The sequence below is a fragment of the Rhizomucor pusillus genome, assembly GCF_041956525.1.
Source record: "Rhizomucor pusillus strain CBS 183.67 unplaced genomic scaffold VTP01scaffold_1, whole genome shotgun sequence".
Classification (NCBI taxonomy): Eukaryota; Fungi; Mucoromycota; class Mucoromycetes; order Mucorales; family Lichtheimiaceae; genus Rhizomucor; species Rhizomucor pusillus.
Window position 1 is genome coordinate 650,600 of NW_027192143.1, and position 15,302 is coordinate 665,901.

Below are 15,302 nucleotides of genomic sequence, written 5' to 3' on the forward strand. Positions count from 1 at the left end.
ACACATTTATGACTTGGTTTCTATAATATTCATCCGTCGAAATTGTTCCAGTAACTCGTACATGCTATGCTGTGCTTGCTTCTTTTTCAATTCACGCCGTGTCTCGATCTCTTGACGACTGGACGCTAAGAGAGGTGCGTGTGCTTGCTCTTGAGATACAATCGAATCCATCATATCCTTGTTCGACATTCTCGCCGGTGCTTGGTATCGTTCTGTTACAGCGTGCTTCAAATCCATCAAATTCATATACACCATATGCCTGTGTGCATGCGATTTCCGAAGATGCAAAGAGACGCGGACGTGGTCAAACAAGTGTATATCGATCGGTTGCGGCAATGCGGCTGCTGTGATGGAAATTTTTGTAGGCATCGATACATCCACCGTACAATTGGGTAGCATTTCTTGATCTATTGTCATTGCAGATTTTTGAGTAAGGTGTATATAAAGTCATCAGAAATCACTGCATACCATCTTGTGCTTTTCCGGTGTGTAAAGATAGAGGCACAGTCGCTCGTCCGTCCTTGTCAATCAGGTACAACGGACCCTTAATACCGAGTCTGCAAAGAAGAATCAGAATCATACTTTGGGTTCGCAATTTCTTTTTCATATCCTCATTACCGAGGAACAAAGACATAGAAACCGTTGGATCTAATCTCTGCGACAACGCCTTGTTCTATGAGAGGACCATCGGTACTCTAAAATAACATTAACGTCATCAATATTGCATATCTGCTATCGTTTCTCTTTTAAATCGACTTACATGCTGTAAGACATAAAGACTTTGAAATAGCTCGGTAGAATCCTATCCGGCACTCGTTAGACACCAGAATATTCATTCTTTCTGCACCTATTCATACATACTCTTTGTGCAAACTTGGATTCTCGTGATTTCAGGTTCAAATTATCGCAAATCTCTGTTACTTTAGCATCTTGCAACATTGTGGAAGGTATTTTTGCACAGTCCGCCAATGCAACAGGGTCTTCAATACATAGGAGGAGCTGTCGGTGGGCAACGACATCTGCGTATCGGCGGATAGGGGACTAGCAGGTATAAATTTGTGAGTTAATGAAAAGCACCGATGGGATTTGGGTAGCATATACTTGCAGTAAAATGGGTATAAAACTCCAGTGCCAAACCATAGTGGAAATACTGTTCAACAGTGTAGCGGCCTGATGATATATAGCCAGCTTCATTCATGGCAACAGTTGCCATGGTCTTCATAAGGCGAGGTATCACTGGATCATTTTTGCAAGCTCTGGAGATCGTCTCCAAAGACTGCGAAAGTGCCCTGTTAGAGGAGAAATCAACTTGGAATCCCTGGAGCAAGAAAAAGAGTGAGTATAAAGATGTCCATACTTGGTGTTATCATCACCTTGCTCTCTGCTGCTTTTACGAGCATCTCAAATTGTCCCGGGTTGGGGGCCGGGTGCCGACGCAGGATTGCAGCATCCTTCAGGCCGTCGTAGATACGTTTGCCGACATATGCATTCGCCATAATCATGGCTTCTGCCACGAGGCCGTGAATTTCTAAGCTATCTTTAGGAAGTAGAGATCATTCGTTAAGGATCAGATACTCTGCATCAGGACATGAAATCTGGTTTCCCAAAGATAGAAGACAAAAAGGATATTGATATCGGTCACTGTGTGATTCTCCGTCACTTTAAACTTGACTTCGGTGCTTTCCAATTCAAGAGCGCCTTTAGCAAGCCTCTGTGCTCGTAATACTCTGAGGACTTTAGCAAGCTTCTCTACTTTTGGTTTCAACTTTTTACACAAGGATGGATCTACGCAAGCGTTAAAAGTATACCGACATTTAACCATCAATCTTTGCTTTACATACCCAAGTTATCGGCTACGGTTTCCCCATTCAGCAGCTGCTGAGCTTGTTCATATTCCATCTCACAACTTGATCGTATAATAGTCCTGCCGAACCACACATCCGTTACATTGTACGATTTATCAAGAGTCCAAAGGACGGAGACTGGGGCACGATCTCAGATCAGCAAAAGGGATATTGAAGTATTAGGGTTGCTATTCAAGCTTTACCTGCATAGCGATCGACGTTTCCACGTAAGGAACAGACCCTCTCGCTGAGCACTGATGGTAACATATCGAATCTTCTGTCCGCCAGATAAACTGTAGTACCTCTACAGGAATGAACGATCGGATAAATACCGCTATATAGTGTTCCTCAGAGACTAAGATTACCTTGACCGAGCCTCCAAGTCGGTAAGAGAATTTTCCTTTACAAAGTAGCTTACGTCTGCGATGTGCACGCCTAATTCGATCATTCCATCTTCGAGATCTCGAATAGAAAGCGCATCTAATTTTATGTCAAAGTGAGAATTTGGTCACTCAGAGTTATGATCGAGCATACCATCGATATCTTGACAATTAGGTGGATCAATGCTAAATAGATTTCTTGAGCCTTGCAATAATTTATGCAATGATAATCAATATGTACCTGAACACTGTCAGTGAACGCAAATCTTTCCGTCGTGCAAGCTCCTCCTTTGCGGCATAGAATTGAGCATAATAATGTAAGTATTGTTTAGTTACTGGCATTACCTGTTCTGGCTTCCATGGCAATTCTGGAGTATCTATCGGCATTTCTTTCAACGAACCCTCGCTGAAGCCCTGTGATGCCTGTGAAACCGAGATGCCATGTTCCACGAGGATTGCAGCTATTTCAGTGTCCAGCTGATGCACAGGCCCTGACAGATGATAAATCAATAAACAAATAAGAGGATGATAAGTGAAAAACACTCGATTACCAAGAGTTCGTACGTAATGTCCGTTTGGATACTGTGAAGAAACGGGCCAGCTGTCAATACGGACAACGATGCGCTGATTCTGAATGAGCTTCACGTCATGGTATCGAATCCGAATTTTCGGTATTGCAGAATCCAAAGGCACAGCCAGATGAAACGATCCTCCTTCCGGCGTATCTTCTTGAATTGTAGCTACGTACGAACGCCAGTTTCTATTCAAGACGCCTACCACTCGTCCTGTGGGTCTGGTTGCACCACCCGTCGACTGCCGCGTTTCCTCAAGTTCTGCATATCAATTTCGTGTTTTAAGCATCAAGCAGCCTGCATTGCATAAATAAACTTTCTCAAACCTTCTTCCGCGGTTGCATTGCTACCATATGATATAGCATTAGACGGAGCTGCCCAATTATTTTCAGAAAATAGCTCCACGACAACCATGTCCCCGTGCACTAGAAATAAAAACATTAAACTGCGTGTTGCAATCATGCACACTGGATTGGTTACCTGCACGGTTCATATTTTCCGAGCCGACAATTAGGATATCCCTGCCCAGCTGACCACCTCCGTTTACATATGCCTGGTTTCGGGTACATTTCAAGATACCGGCGTAGTATCTCGATGACTTGATACCAGCTTCGAGTTCTTCCATACTTTTGTACTATACAATAAAGCAAGGAGTTAGTCTTAGCCCGTAATGTGTGACTATTCAGAGCGAGAAAGAAAAAAGTGGATATCATGCCTCAGTGTAGCCAGCGACTGCTTGTTCTGATTTCTTGCTCTTCAAACGTATGCGATCGAAATCGTCTTCCAGAACGGCATCCCGAAGCACCTGCACTAAACTTTGCAGAAGCGGATGATCCGGCCAATATTGGTTTAGGTAATTTTGTGTGGAACAAACAGAGACCCCGCTTTCAAGATCTTGTGCGTCAAATGCTTCAGATAGCAGAATGATATTTTTGTCTAAATGGCGCCGGTACCAAGAAGCCATCTTGCAGAGTGCCCGCCAATCGCGTTGGGCGATGGATTCACCTGGGAGCCGAGGCACCCGTGTCTCTGCAAACACTTCATTGTAGAAAACAACACAGTGCCTTCTCGAGTCGTTCACAATTTGTCTAATTTTGCGATACGTGCGCGTCTTGTCGTGCTGCTGAAGCTAGAACATTCCTGGTGTTACAAAGCGCCACATGCTATGGCTACAGCAGTGTGTATTACCGAGGTGATGACAGTCTGCGGGAAAATGATATTTGTCATCTCTTCTTGCTCCAAGATCTCCAGATAACGCACAATGATCTGGTGGTACCGAATCCAAAAACATCGATCGCATATGTCAATAACTGGAAAAGGGAAAACTCATCACTAAAGTTATCGGGAACTTGCCGACATATCTGGAATAACATAATGGTTCGCATCCACAGACAAAAGACCCTGCTGAGCGTTGCTAAAGTCTTTGAGATCGGAACATGCCGAGCATTGCTCAGCCATACAAGGTACATGAGGACGAACGTATTCTTAACAATGTCGACACTTCAGAACAAAGGACTATTCAAGCAGACTTCCGCCCTAATCACGTACGTTCTCTAACAAGTTTTACAATTGCATTGCTTCTCGTCTTTTTATAAAATGTTCGTTCCCCACGGATCGACATGCTTGACGTGTATAAGCGTGTTGCCACCAGGTAAGCGAATCCCAATCATTTGTCTCACATGCCACGTAGGTTTGGATGCGAAATCTCCGCACGAGATGCAGCTAGATTTTCTCGTTGAAGGAGAGCGAGGAGAATTCAGGCAAATAACGATGATGATGGTGGTACCTACAATGCATATCCTGCATGAGATGAAAAGTCGGTGCTGTAGACAAGGATTGGCCCCCATTCTACGCGCGGGCGGGGTAACTGGGCGGATCAATGACTTTTCAGACGACATGCACGTGGTGTTACGGATAGGCGGCGAGCCATTTCCATCAAGACCATTGCCAAGTGTGCTGACCGCATAGCCACGGCGTCATAATGCTCTTTGCGGTTTACCTATTTAAAAGGACTGGGTGGAAGCCAATTTTGTACCGGCTACACCGTTCCGATATCATTCTCTCCCATTTCCCTTCCATGATCTTGCCATGAAATTTGCCAAATATCTGGAGAGCGAGAGCATACCCGAATGGAGAAGGGCTTACATCAATTACAAGGGACTGAAAAAGAAGCTAAAGGCGGTTGAGAAGGTAGCTACTTTTATCTCCATGGATACAAAACAAATCAGATTTCTCACAAAAGCCATCTTTCTATCCAGTTTCGTAAAGTCAACGAACGACGAGCTGCTATTGAACTCGAGCATGCTCTTCAAGGTCTTGATACAGACAGCGACCCCGATCGACCTATATACAAAACAGACACAACCACTGAATGGCACTGGCCATGGCGGACAAGCGAGTGGTACAACTCGGGTGGAAGCGGCAACGCTTTGCAGCGGCAACCCTCCTTCCCTCATTCCTTGATTCGCAAACTGTCTTCACGATTCCAAGGTGACGACACCGAACTGTCAAGAGTGAGGTCCCGGGCAGGTACAATGAAGAAACTCAGTCTAAAATGATTCGAAACCGAGCTGATCTCCCTTAGCTTCTATCCAAAGTACAACGACTTTATCTGTATTAGAAGAAGTACTACTTCATGCAAGCGAACCTGAGCGTGCATTTTTCAAGATGCTCAACGGAGAGTCAGACAAAGTGTCTCGATTTTATGATGGTAAGACATTGCGAATTAAATCCATGTTTGCTCTTCTATCTGACAACGCCCTAAATTAGAAAAGGAGAGCGAAGCAAGGGCCAAACTTGAAGCTCTCAAGATTCAAATGCAGTTGATTGCAGAATACGGTCGGCGACTCGTAGAAACCGGGGTAAGTTCCGTTGCGTGCCCACGCAAAGCATGAGAAAGCTAAACTCTATTAATGCGATTTTTTCATTGCAGCGAAACAATAATAGTCAGCAGCAGCATGCATCTCCACCACAAAATGCATACCATCATCACGGGTTCTTTAACGGATTGTTTCATCGCAATAGACCTGAAGACCAGCCCACTTTGCATTTACCACATATGCCCGCCAGTATCGATTACACAACTGATCATCATGTCAGTTACAATGTAATGTGTCCCAGCAGCTAACACAAAACAAAGACGCACAAAGGAATAGGAGACGCTGAATCCTATATGCATTAGGTCGCTCGAAGTCGATTAAAAAAGGCACTTACTGAATTCTACCGGAGCCTTGAATTTTTGAGATCTTACAAGGTTAGCCACGTCCTGATATTCCCTCTCTTTCAATTATCACTAACCGTTTTAAACAATGTAGCTATTGAATGAGACTGGTTTTCGCAAAATATTAAAAAAGTTCGACAAGGCAAGTAAGAGAATGCATATTTCAAGTGAGTCCAACTCTAAACAGACTTTGCTTTCTGGGGGGTGTCGCATCCTATAGACAGCCGGCTGGAAAGCCAGTGATTTGTACCTGCAGCGTCTCCGCAAATATCACTGGATGACCTCAGTCGACCTTAACAGCATCATCAAGGAGACAGAGGTGAGGAGGGAGGAGATCCTTTTTGGTTGCGCGATGTCTTACAATGAAAGTGACAGAGCCTCTACATTGATGAATTTGCTGATGGCCATCGTCGACGAGGTATGCGCAAGCTCCGAGTCCCCGAAAAGCACGAAGATTACAACTCCACAACGTTGCGCATCGGTCTTTACCTGGGGATCGCCTTGCCGTTGCTTGTGCATGCATGTCAACTAGGTAACGTGAGATCACGTTGGGTACCACAAAAGCAACTCTGACAAACATATTGCAGCTTTCGATCCTGAGACTCTCGAGCATTTACCAAATGCCCATACGAATTTACAAATTTATGCTTGCTTTTTACTTCCTATTTTGTTCTGCCTTGGTTTTGCAATCGATCTCATTATTTGGCATCGCTACCGCATCAGCTACAAGTTCATTTTTGAGTTGGATCCTAGGCACAATCTGGATTACCATCAATTTGGCGAGGTAAATTCAGCTCCATAACGAGGATGACTCGACTAGCTGGGAAGATCGCTAACTAGGTCCCGCATTTAGCTGCCAGCTCTGCTCTTTGCAATTGCATCTTTCATCATGTACATTGACTTTTCTCAAACCTTTGCACCTACCATCCCCTCCGAACTATGCCCTCTAATTCTTTTTATTGTTATCTTGGCCATTATCCTTTGTCCTTTCAACATATTTTACTATTCAGCACGGAAATGGCTCGGAGTTGCATTGGTAAGGATCTTAGCAATGATAATTTTGTGTCTGTTATGCTAATGCACACTTTCCAGGGCCGTATCTTTCTTAGCTATTGTTTCCGGGTTGAGTTCCGTGACTTTTTTATCGCTGACGAACTCAACAGTTTGGCATACTCCTTTTGGACGCTTTCTTACTTTTTTTGCGCTTATGGATGGCACTGGAACGACTTAGGTAAACCATAGTTAAGACACGCAGTTGAATTTATCATTCTCACATCATAGCCTGTAGACACTCATTGTAACGTACCGTACATGTGGATCACACCGATCATCGCCTCACTTCCACCTTGGTGGCGTTTCTTACAATGTCTTCGACGTTACAAGGATTCTGAGGAGAAGTTACATTTAGTAAACGGCGCAAAGTACCTGAGCAGTATCCTGGCGACCGTCGTATCTGCCGTGCGCAGAATAAGCCGTAAATATCCGATGGCAATACCGTTTCGAGCATGTATTAATTAATACGTAATATTTATTAGCGTCGCCTGTATCTGAAGCTATGCTCGTTCTGACCTGTACTTTCAATTCCTGCTACACATCCTTATGGGACATCAAGATGGACTGGGGTCTATTGCAGCCATGTAGCAAGAATTTTTTGCTTCGAGATGATCTTGTCTTTAAAAAGCGGGTAAGGAAGCAAAAGTCAAGGCCTGTAATGTCATTTTAAATGCTTAGATATTTTCTGCTTAGATTTACTACGCAGCTGCAGTAATCGATGTTTTACTACGTTTTGCGTGGACTCTCAACTTTGCAGGCCTAGCAGTCAACGGGCAGATCCTGAGCTTTGCTGTTGCAGTGATGGAGGCATACAGGCGCATCCAATGGAATGTCTTCCGCCTCGAAAACGAACACCTCAATAACTGTGGCCAATATCGAGCAATCAAGGAGATCCCGTTGCCATTTGCCATGAGAGAAAATGTGAAATCACTGGGTGACGAAGAAGAAGGAAGCATCCAGTTACCTATTACAAATCACAACACTGCTGCCGTGCCTATCCCTATCGCGAATGCGAACGGTGACCTTATGGTACCTGTTTCCAGACACAACTCTCGATACTCCCACAGGGATTCCATCTACAGCGGATCATTCTATGGCCGCCGAGATTTCGAAAACAGGCACGAACATGCAGACGAAAACAAGGAAGCGAAATCATTGCAGCAGCCAGTTTCTACAATTGAAAATGTTTTGACGCATATTCGCAGCAATTTTGGTACCGCTGGATCGGATGGCAGTGACAGTGAACACGATGACAACGACGATGATGATGACGACGACGATAACGGAGATATCGTACAGAACCTGGAGCCTTAGTCTATAGAATACAACACCCAAAACTCCATTTATTAGTAATTTAGTTTTTGCCCTTTTTCATGTCATTACTTTTAATTGTTTGTTACAACGAAAAGATTTTGATTGAAAGTTTTGTTGCATATACATATCTATTAATTTATTCTGCAGATTATCGAATGTGAGGGTGACAGTCATGTTTGCTTGTGTATGCAATTTTGATAGAAGCAATTACATTTCAGTCATAGAAACTACACTCATCCGTCGAATAATGAAGCAGCTCGTGGTCGACATGGAGGAAACTTAGCATACGAAGCATATCATCTGTATCCTCCTCCTTCTCTTCCTCCTCAGCGTCTTTGCCATCGCATTGTTGCGGATTTTCGTCCAAGTCCCAGAATGACTGTGTAGGCAGGAATGTCTTTGAGTCTTCAATAAAGTAGACCAGCAATGCTTCTGCAGCTTTCTACAAGGCAATGAACGAGAAGCATCAATGTGGATACATGTATCTCGCAAAAAAAAGGAGTCAAGATCCACACCTGGGCAATAGATCGCCATCGACAGATCAAACCTTCCAGCTCTTCCCCTTCATTCTGAAGTTCACGTTATCGTTTGAGCAATTTTCATCCGTTACAGCAGAGACATATCATCAACGTACTTTTTCTCTATATCGCTTTAGACGCTTCAGCGTTTGGACTTTAGTCTCAAGTTCGACAAGTTGTTTTTCCTCCTGCGATGGCTCGTATCGAGTAAGCTTTCTACGTTTTGGTGTGAACGCCGAGTGACGAACGTTTTCCTTGTTCTGCTAACGGTATTGTTTTAGATGAATCGTTTCTAATAATATTGCTACATACATACCTCGTAGGAGTCTTTCATTGGCGCAAAGGTCCAAGCTGACCAGCGAGCAATATCTACCAGAAAAGAAAACCTTCAGCAGGTCAAATGAAAAGAGATAAGGAAGGTAGAAAACGAAAAGAAAGGATGAAGATTAAGAGGCAAGGACACGCGTCTGTTAAATAAGCGGATGGTCTCAGATTTGATGATTCAATGCTGGTACCTTCTTGCGACACTGTATTAATTGCTATTCATACGACACTTCCTTCACCAAATATCATTTATGATGGCCGCTGACTACAACCCATTGTTATCTTTTTCTTTCATTTACAAGGTCCTTTTTCCACTGAAAAAGACATACAAGCTGGGATTATGCATGTCTGAACCCATAACAAGAAACAATTGTGTCACAACGGCGACAAATGACTTTCCTTTTGATCCGTAACTGCTCAGCAAATAGAGAAAGTATCATCTCATGGATATCCGCAGCTTTCTCTTTCGTTTTTGCAAACAAGAGCCATGTTCAAGTCTTCTGCCGTTGCCAAGTTTGACCCTCTGCTGTTCACGGACGGCATTCCACTTGTGACGAAGAGCGATCTGATTGCAGAATGCATTGCTCCATTTCTCGATTGGCATACTCTCGTGCAGTGCTCACTTGTGAGTCGACACTTCAACGAAGCCTGCAACAAACGTATCTGGCGAAAACCTGAGTTCCACGAGGGATACCTTCACGACTCGTTGTACCTGTTCAATCGCTTTATCGACCTTCTGCCTCGTCTGCGACCTGAAACTCGGGCTTTAATTGCGCAGCTGGACCTTTCAGATATTGAAGAAACATTGTACGACAATGTGCGTCCACATTTCTTTGAATACATTGTTCGATACGTCTCGAATCTTCAAATCCTCAAGCTGCGTCGCACCAGCTTCTTTTCCGTAAAGTCTCTGGGGCCATTGTTGCGGCAGCATTGGTCGCTTCCTTACTTGTGCGTGCTGGATTTATCATTCTGCGACCATGTTACGGACGATCTGCTTGTTGCCCTTGCTCCAGCTATGCCACGTTTGGAGTACCTACGGCTGGATTCGCTTGGCAGCAGTGCGGGCGGCGAAAGAGGTCTGGCAGCATTTGCCGATCATGCACAGCTAGTATCCTTTTCCATCAGAAATAACGCGACAATTACAGACGGTGCACTCATGGCAGTTGCGAAATTTGGCAAACTCAATGTCAAGGAAATCGATATCACAGGATGCCACAACGTAACCAATGCAGGACTTCAGACTGTCGCTAGATACAATATCAACCTGCAGTTTCTCTCGTTGGCCGATACCCAATGTTCATCTGAGACCGCGTGCGCCTTTCTGACGGGAAGAAGTGCCCGCTATTTGCGCCATTTGGATATAGGGTTTTGCAGAAACGTGGATCGGGATGCCACGCGTATCGCTCGGTGTTTTAAGCAAGGTCCCACTGAACTCAAACGACTGGCCGTTTCGATGACCGTCGCGCAAGCAATTATACATGAACTTGACGGTCAAGCATCGCCAGCGCCTGTGGAGTACCTCGTTATCCATCACATCCCCGAAGGTACACACCTCCGGTTTTTGACGCTGATTGCTACTGTCTTTCCCTCTCTCAAGCATCTGACATTGACCCGAGACTATTACGAATATGATTTCATAAGCCTCGGCAGTCGCGATGCTGCTGAGGACAGCGTTACCGAAGATACTTTAAAGAAATTCAATCTGCAACAGAACAAAATCGTCGTAACCATGGCGAATATGCGTGACACCATTGACGGCTTAACAATACACTTTTGGTAGTTTTCCTGGTATTGATAAATAAATAAATCCACAAACAGCTTTGGGGCAAGTCTAAACAAAGACAATCATTGACAGAAGAGCACTCAAAAAAGGAAATTTAAGGATTGATACCTTGAGGAACCCTTCCACTTTTTATGTCTTGTCCTCAATACCTCCATTCCGAAAGTATCAACCCTGCGAATTTACTAGAGCTCAAAGTATTGCATCAGATCGCCACCAAGCTCCAGAGCGAAGGCAATGTAAAAGGCAGCATTCCATACTTTGCAAAGATTTGCCAGATCGTCGACAATCAGCGCATGGATGGCGACGACACCGACGCCAAACGGGACGCACTTGATACCATCCGCGCCCAAGCTCACATCCAGCTCGCAGACGCGTATTTTAAAACACTCCAATTCACGCAATGTGAATCATCACTCTCCTTGGCAGTCAAAATTTTCGAAAAACAAATGCAACGCGACATAATCATTGATCGAAATCAATTGGCACGCGCCTACGAGCAGCTCCACGACTGTTACGATGCGTTAGGGAAGCATCAGTTGGCGGACTTTATGGACGAGCGGCGACAGAAACTTCTCGCAACAAGCTGAAAGTCGGTTGTCAAAAACCAGTTAGGAAAAAAATTTTTTCGTTCGTTTTCTCTCGTGTTCACGGTCCGCACCGATATAAATACAGCTCTCTCTCCCCAACCACCTTTTTTGCACTGTTCTTTTTCTCTTTCAACTTTGTTGCTGCGCAAGGTATGTTTCTACTCCCATGCTTTGCAATTTGGCGTCGCATGTGCGTGTTCAAGTGATGATTCGTCTTCGACGATCAACTTTCCTTTTGATCTTATCGACCATGGGGAGATAATACCCGCGCTTTCGCTAAGTGCGGTGAATACTTGCCAGTATACCTTACTGATGAACCCACACGCACGCCAAGTTTGCTTGCTGCAACGTGTTTAAAGGGCTATTTTAACCAACACGTGAACTTTTTAGATAGCTTTCAAGCCACTCTTGTGCTGCAAGGACATTATGTAGGAAAAGGTGCGTATTCGCTTTTTCCAACAGAAGAGACCCAGTCATCTTTTCCTATGATGATGTATTCCCGTGTTCGCAGTTTCCACTAAAGAGGCCTTTGCGTCTCGATGATGGCTAGCGAAAGACCTTTCTTGGATGTCTGAGAAAGATTAGACTGTTTCTCTTCTGTTGGCGTTATTGCTTCTTTGGCACGTTTTGCTGACTTTGCTTTGGTTTGATTCTAGTTAGTAGGTATGTTGGTCAAATAAAAGCAAATTGTTTTGTATCAAGTATTGTGGCTTTTTGCGTTGTGTCTCCTTTTTGGTATATGTCAAGAAGGCGTCGACTTTTAAGAAGGTATGCATTCTTCTCCCTGTGGCTTTTGTTGGGATGGAAGGGGGAGATGCAAGTGATGAAATGAATGTTAAATGTATAGGAAGTGCCGTCTTAGTGCCTTGCGTGGCTTTATAGCTGCACGTTGGCTCTTGCCGAAAGCACACATTCGTCTGAGAAATTTATGCCCACTGGGTTCTCGTGGATGGAAAAATTTGGCTCGTGGTTGCTTAGAGCATATGCTTACTCTTTTCCTATCATTTAGATATGTTCCAGTGATATTATGTGATACCTTTCGGTAAGCATACCGCTCTGGGCTGATCCTTCAAATGATGAATACACTATAACATCCGGTACCTCTTGTTTGAACACTATCCCGATTTCAATCCGGATAGTGTAATGCACTGAAAAAGTGATTGTCTGATGATGGATCTCCCGTATACTAGTTGATATCAATAAACATTGCATTTCTTTAAAAAATATATATGCCTTTTTGCCTTTATATTTATTTGCGAGTATGATCAATGTATTAGGTTAGGAATATGCCTCTTGGAGAAAATGTTTGCGAGTATCGCAACAGAAAGATATACGAGATAAGAATGCTTGGATATTCATGTTAGTATTCCTCAGCCTCTTCCATTTCTGAGTCGCCGAGAGAGTCAGAGCCAACTTCCTCATAGTCCTTCTCAAGAGCGGCCAAGTCCTACAAATAGAAAAAGCATAAGTAAAATGCATTGCTGTGTAGTATGGATGTATAATGACTTGCCTCTCTTGCCTCACTAAATTCGCCTTCTTCCATACCTTCGCCAACATACCAGTGGACGAAGGCACGCTTGGCGTACATCAAGTCGAACTTGTGATCCAAACGACCCCAAGCTTCAGCGATGGCAGTGGTGTTACTGAGCAAGCACACAGCGCGTTGGACTTCAGCGAGATCACCTCCAGGAACAACAGTGGGCCTCTGGTGGTTAATACCGACTTTGAAACCGGTAGGGCACCAATCGACGAACTGGATAGTGCGCTTTGTCTTGATAGCAGAGATGGCTGCGTTGGTATCCTTGGGAACGACATCGCCGCGATAAAGCAAGCAGCAAGCCATGTATTTGCCGTGACGAGGATCACACTTGACCATCTGGTTGTAAGGCTCAAAACAGGCAGAAGTGATCTCTGGAACAGATAGGGACTCGTGGAAAGCCTTGGCAGCCGAGATGATGGGCGCATAGGAAACCAACGGGAAGTGGATGCGTGGGTAAGGAACCAAATTGGTTTGGAATTCGCTCAAGTCGACATTCAAGGAACCATCAAAGCGGAGCGAAGCAGTGATGGATGAGACGACTTGGGCAATCAAGCGGTTGAGGTTCACATATGTAGGACGCTCAATATCCAAGTTACGTCGGCAAATATCGTAAATAGCTTCATTGTCAACCATGAACGAAACATCAGAGTGCTCCAGTGTAGTATGTGTCGTGAGGATCGAATTGTAGGGTTCCACGACAGATGTTGAGACCTGAGGTGCAGGATACACAGAGAATTCTAGCTTGGACTTTTTACCATAGTCGACAGATAAGCGTTCCATCAACAATGCACCAAAGCCAGAACCGGTGCCACCGCCAAACGAGTGGAACACCAAGAAGCCCTGAAGACCGCCGCAGTTATCTGCCAACTTGCGAATTCTGTCCAGGACGTTGTCAACCATCTCCTTTCCAACAGTGTAGTGACCACGAGCGTAGTTGTTAGCTGCATCCTCCTTGCCATTGATCAATTGTTCTGTACATAGAATTATAAGTATACCAAAAAAAAAAAGAAATTGCCCATCTTATGCAAATACAAGCAGCGTACCGGGATGGAAAAGTTGGCGATAGGTTCCAGTACGCACTTCATCAATGACAGTAGGTTCCAAATCGACCATAACGGTGCGCGGCACATGCTTGCCAGAACCCGTTTCGCTAAAGAATGTTTCAAAGCTATAAAGACAAATAGAGTACCAGTGAGTACGCGTGAGTACGCGTGCCTGAAGGGCATAAACACAACGCTAGACACCTACGAATGGTCGTCAATCGCGGCACCGTCAGGGAGGCGACCGTCAGGGTTAATGCCATGTTCAAGACAATACTAAAGTTCTATAAGTTTCCCTGGAACCCGTACACGCGGCTGCCTATTGTTCTCGAGCTTACCAGCTCCCAGCAGGCGTTACCAATCTGGACACCAGCCTGGCCGACGTGAACGCTAATAACTTCGCGCATTTGCAAAAATCGACTTTAGAATGAGGCGTTGAAGACTGTCGATGAGTTCCAAGGTTAGAGTAGGGACACCCAATAGCTACAGGTTTTTCAAAAATTGTTGGCGCATTAATCCACAATGTGGATTTGCACATTTATCAATCTATTTTACAACAAAGCATCACAAGAAAATGGTTAGATCGGCAACGCAAAAGGGATCTTTTGCTTCATCGTACTCCAGTACATGGAACTATTTATTCACATTTGGGACATTTTGGTGACGGCATTGCTGACTATATGGTATCTTAACACCTTTATGAAAGAAACACGTGACAACTTATTCAAGCACAATGATATTAAAATAACAATACAAAAGTAACAACCATGTTTTAAAATCCTGAAAAGTCTAGAAAAGCCGGTACCATCTGACTACAGAGATGAGAATTATGTATGCAAATATTTACGTTTTCATAATTACAATATTCGACCATATTCAACCAAACAACCTTATTGCATTACGGAGACCACCATACTTAATTGTTGCATGCATCGGTATCTCCTTGCAAAAGAAGAGACCCAAGCAAAGTATACAGCTGTTATTCATTGACGATAGGACGCATGACAAATGATGATTTCATACATGTGATATCACGAGAAGAGAAGTGATAAATGGATTGGCATTCATATTTTCTTTCTGTGTTCCTTCATCCATGCGGTGAGCTAATTCTTCAGGTTCTCCAC

At 44.2% G+C, this 15,302-nt stretch overlaps 6 protein-coding genes across 6 annotated transcripts; 3 read left to right on the forward strand and 3 right to left on the reverse strand.

Annotated features, from left to right (window-relative positions):
• Nucleotides 1–6: 6 nt before the first annotated feature.
• On the reverse strand, nt 7–4,417 carry VTP01DRAFT_287 (uncharacterized protein; the record flags this gene model as incomplete). Its single annotated transcript, XM_069381378.1, has 21 exons — nt 7–407; nt 469–557; nt 619–695; nt 761–802; nt 862–1,041; nt 1,106–1,318; nt 1,374–1,546; nt 1,630–1,785; nt 1,842–1,982; nt 2,048–2,148; nt 2,210–2,324; nt 2,379–2,410; nt 2,466–2,512; nt 2,570–2,715; nt 2,776–3,057; nt 3,123–3,221; nt 3,277–3,430; nt 3,512–3,925; nt 3,985–4,062; nt 4,150–4,280; nt 4,345–4,417. The coding sequence occupies 21 exons, from the start codon at nt 4,415–4,417 to the stop codon at nt 7–9; spliced, it is 3,144 nt and encodes a 1,047-aa protein (XP_069244707.1).
• Nucleotides 4,418–4,884: 467 nt separating this feature from the next.
• Nucleotides 4,885–8,383, forward strand: VTP01DRAFT_288 (uncharacterized protein; the record flags this gene model as incomplete). Its single annotated transcript, XM_069381388.1, has 15 exons — nt 4,885–4,986; nt 5,055–5,325; nt 5,381–5,506; nt 5,566–5,657; nt 5,729–5,902; nt 5,978–6,049; nt 6,111–6,158; nt 6,237–6,335; nt 6,392–6,548; nt 6,604–6,800; nt 6,870–7,052; nt 7,109–7,247; nt 7,305–7,490; nt 7,552–7,700; nt 7,763–8,383. 15 exons carry the CDS (start codon nt 4,885–4,887, stop codon nt 8,381–8,383), a joined length of 2,616 nt encoding a protein of 871 aa, XP_069244708.1.
• Nucleotides 8,384–8,597: 214 nt separating this feature from the next.
• VTP01DRAFT_289 (uncharacterized protein) lies at nt 8,598–9,235 on the reverse strand (the record flags this gene model as incomplete). Its single annotated transcript, XM_069381399.1, has 4 exons — nt 8,598–8,825; nt 8,899–8,952; nt 9,018–9,161; nt 9,218–9,235. The coding sequence occupies 4 exons, from the start codon at nt 9,233–9,235 to the stop codon at nt 8,598–8,600; spliced, it is 444 nt and encodes a 147-aa protein (XP_069244709.1).
• A 477-nt stretch (nt 9,236–9,712) lies between these two features.
• Nucleotides 9,713–11,008, forward strand: VTP01DRAFT_290 (uncharacterized protein; the record flags this gene model as incomplete). The annotated part of the gene is made up of 1 exon (XM_069381411.1): nt 9,713–11,008. The coding sequence occupies one exon, from the start codon at nt 9,713–9,715 to the stop codon at nt 11,006–11,008; it is 1,296 nt and encodes a 431-aa protein (XP_069244710.1).
• A 134-nt stretch (nt 11,009–11,142) lies between these two features.
• VTP01DRAFT_291 (uncharacterized protein) lies at nt 11,143–11,598 on the forward strand (the record flags this gene model as incomplete). The annotated part of the gene is made up of 1 exon (XM_069381422.1): nt 11,143–11,598. The coding sequence occupies one exon, from the start codon at nt 11,143–11,145 to the stop codon at nt 11,596–11,598; it is 456 nt and encodes a 151-aa protein (XP_069244711.1).
• A 1,360-nt stretch (nt 11,599–12,958) lies between these two features.
• Nucleotides 12,959–14,585, reverse strand: VTP01DRAFT_292 (uncharacterized protein; the record flags this gene model as incomplete). The annotated part of the gene is made up of 5 exons (XM_069381433.1): nt 12,959–13,045; nt 13,109–14,109; nt 14,182–14,306; nt 14,387–14,454; nt 14,517–14,585. The coding sequence occupies 5 exons, from the start codon at nt 14,583–14,585 to the stop codon at nt 12,959–12,961; spliced, it is 1,350 nt and encodes a 449-aa protein (XP_069244712.1).
• Between the last annotated feature and the right edge of the window lie 717 nt (nt 14,586–15,302).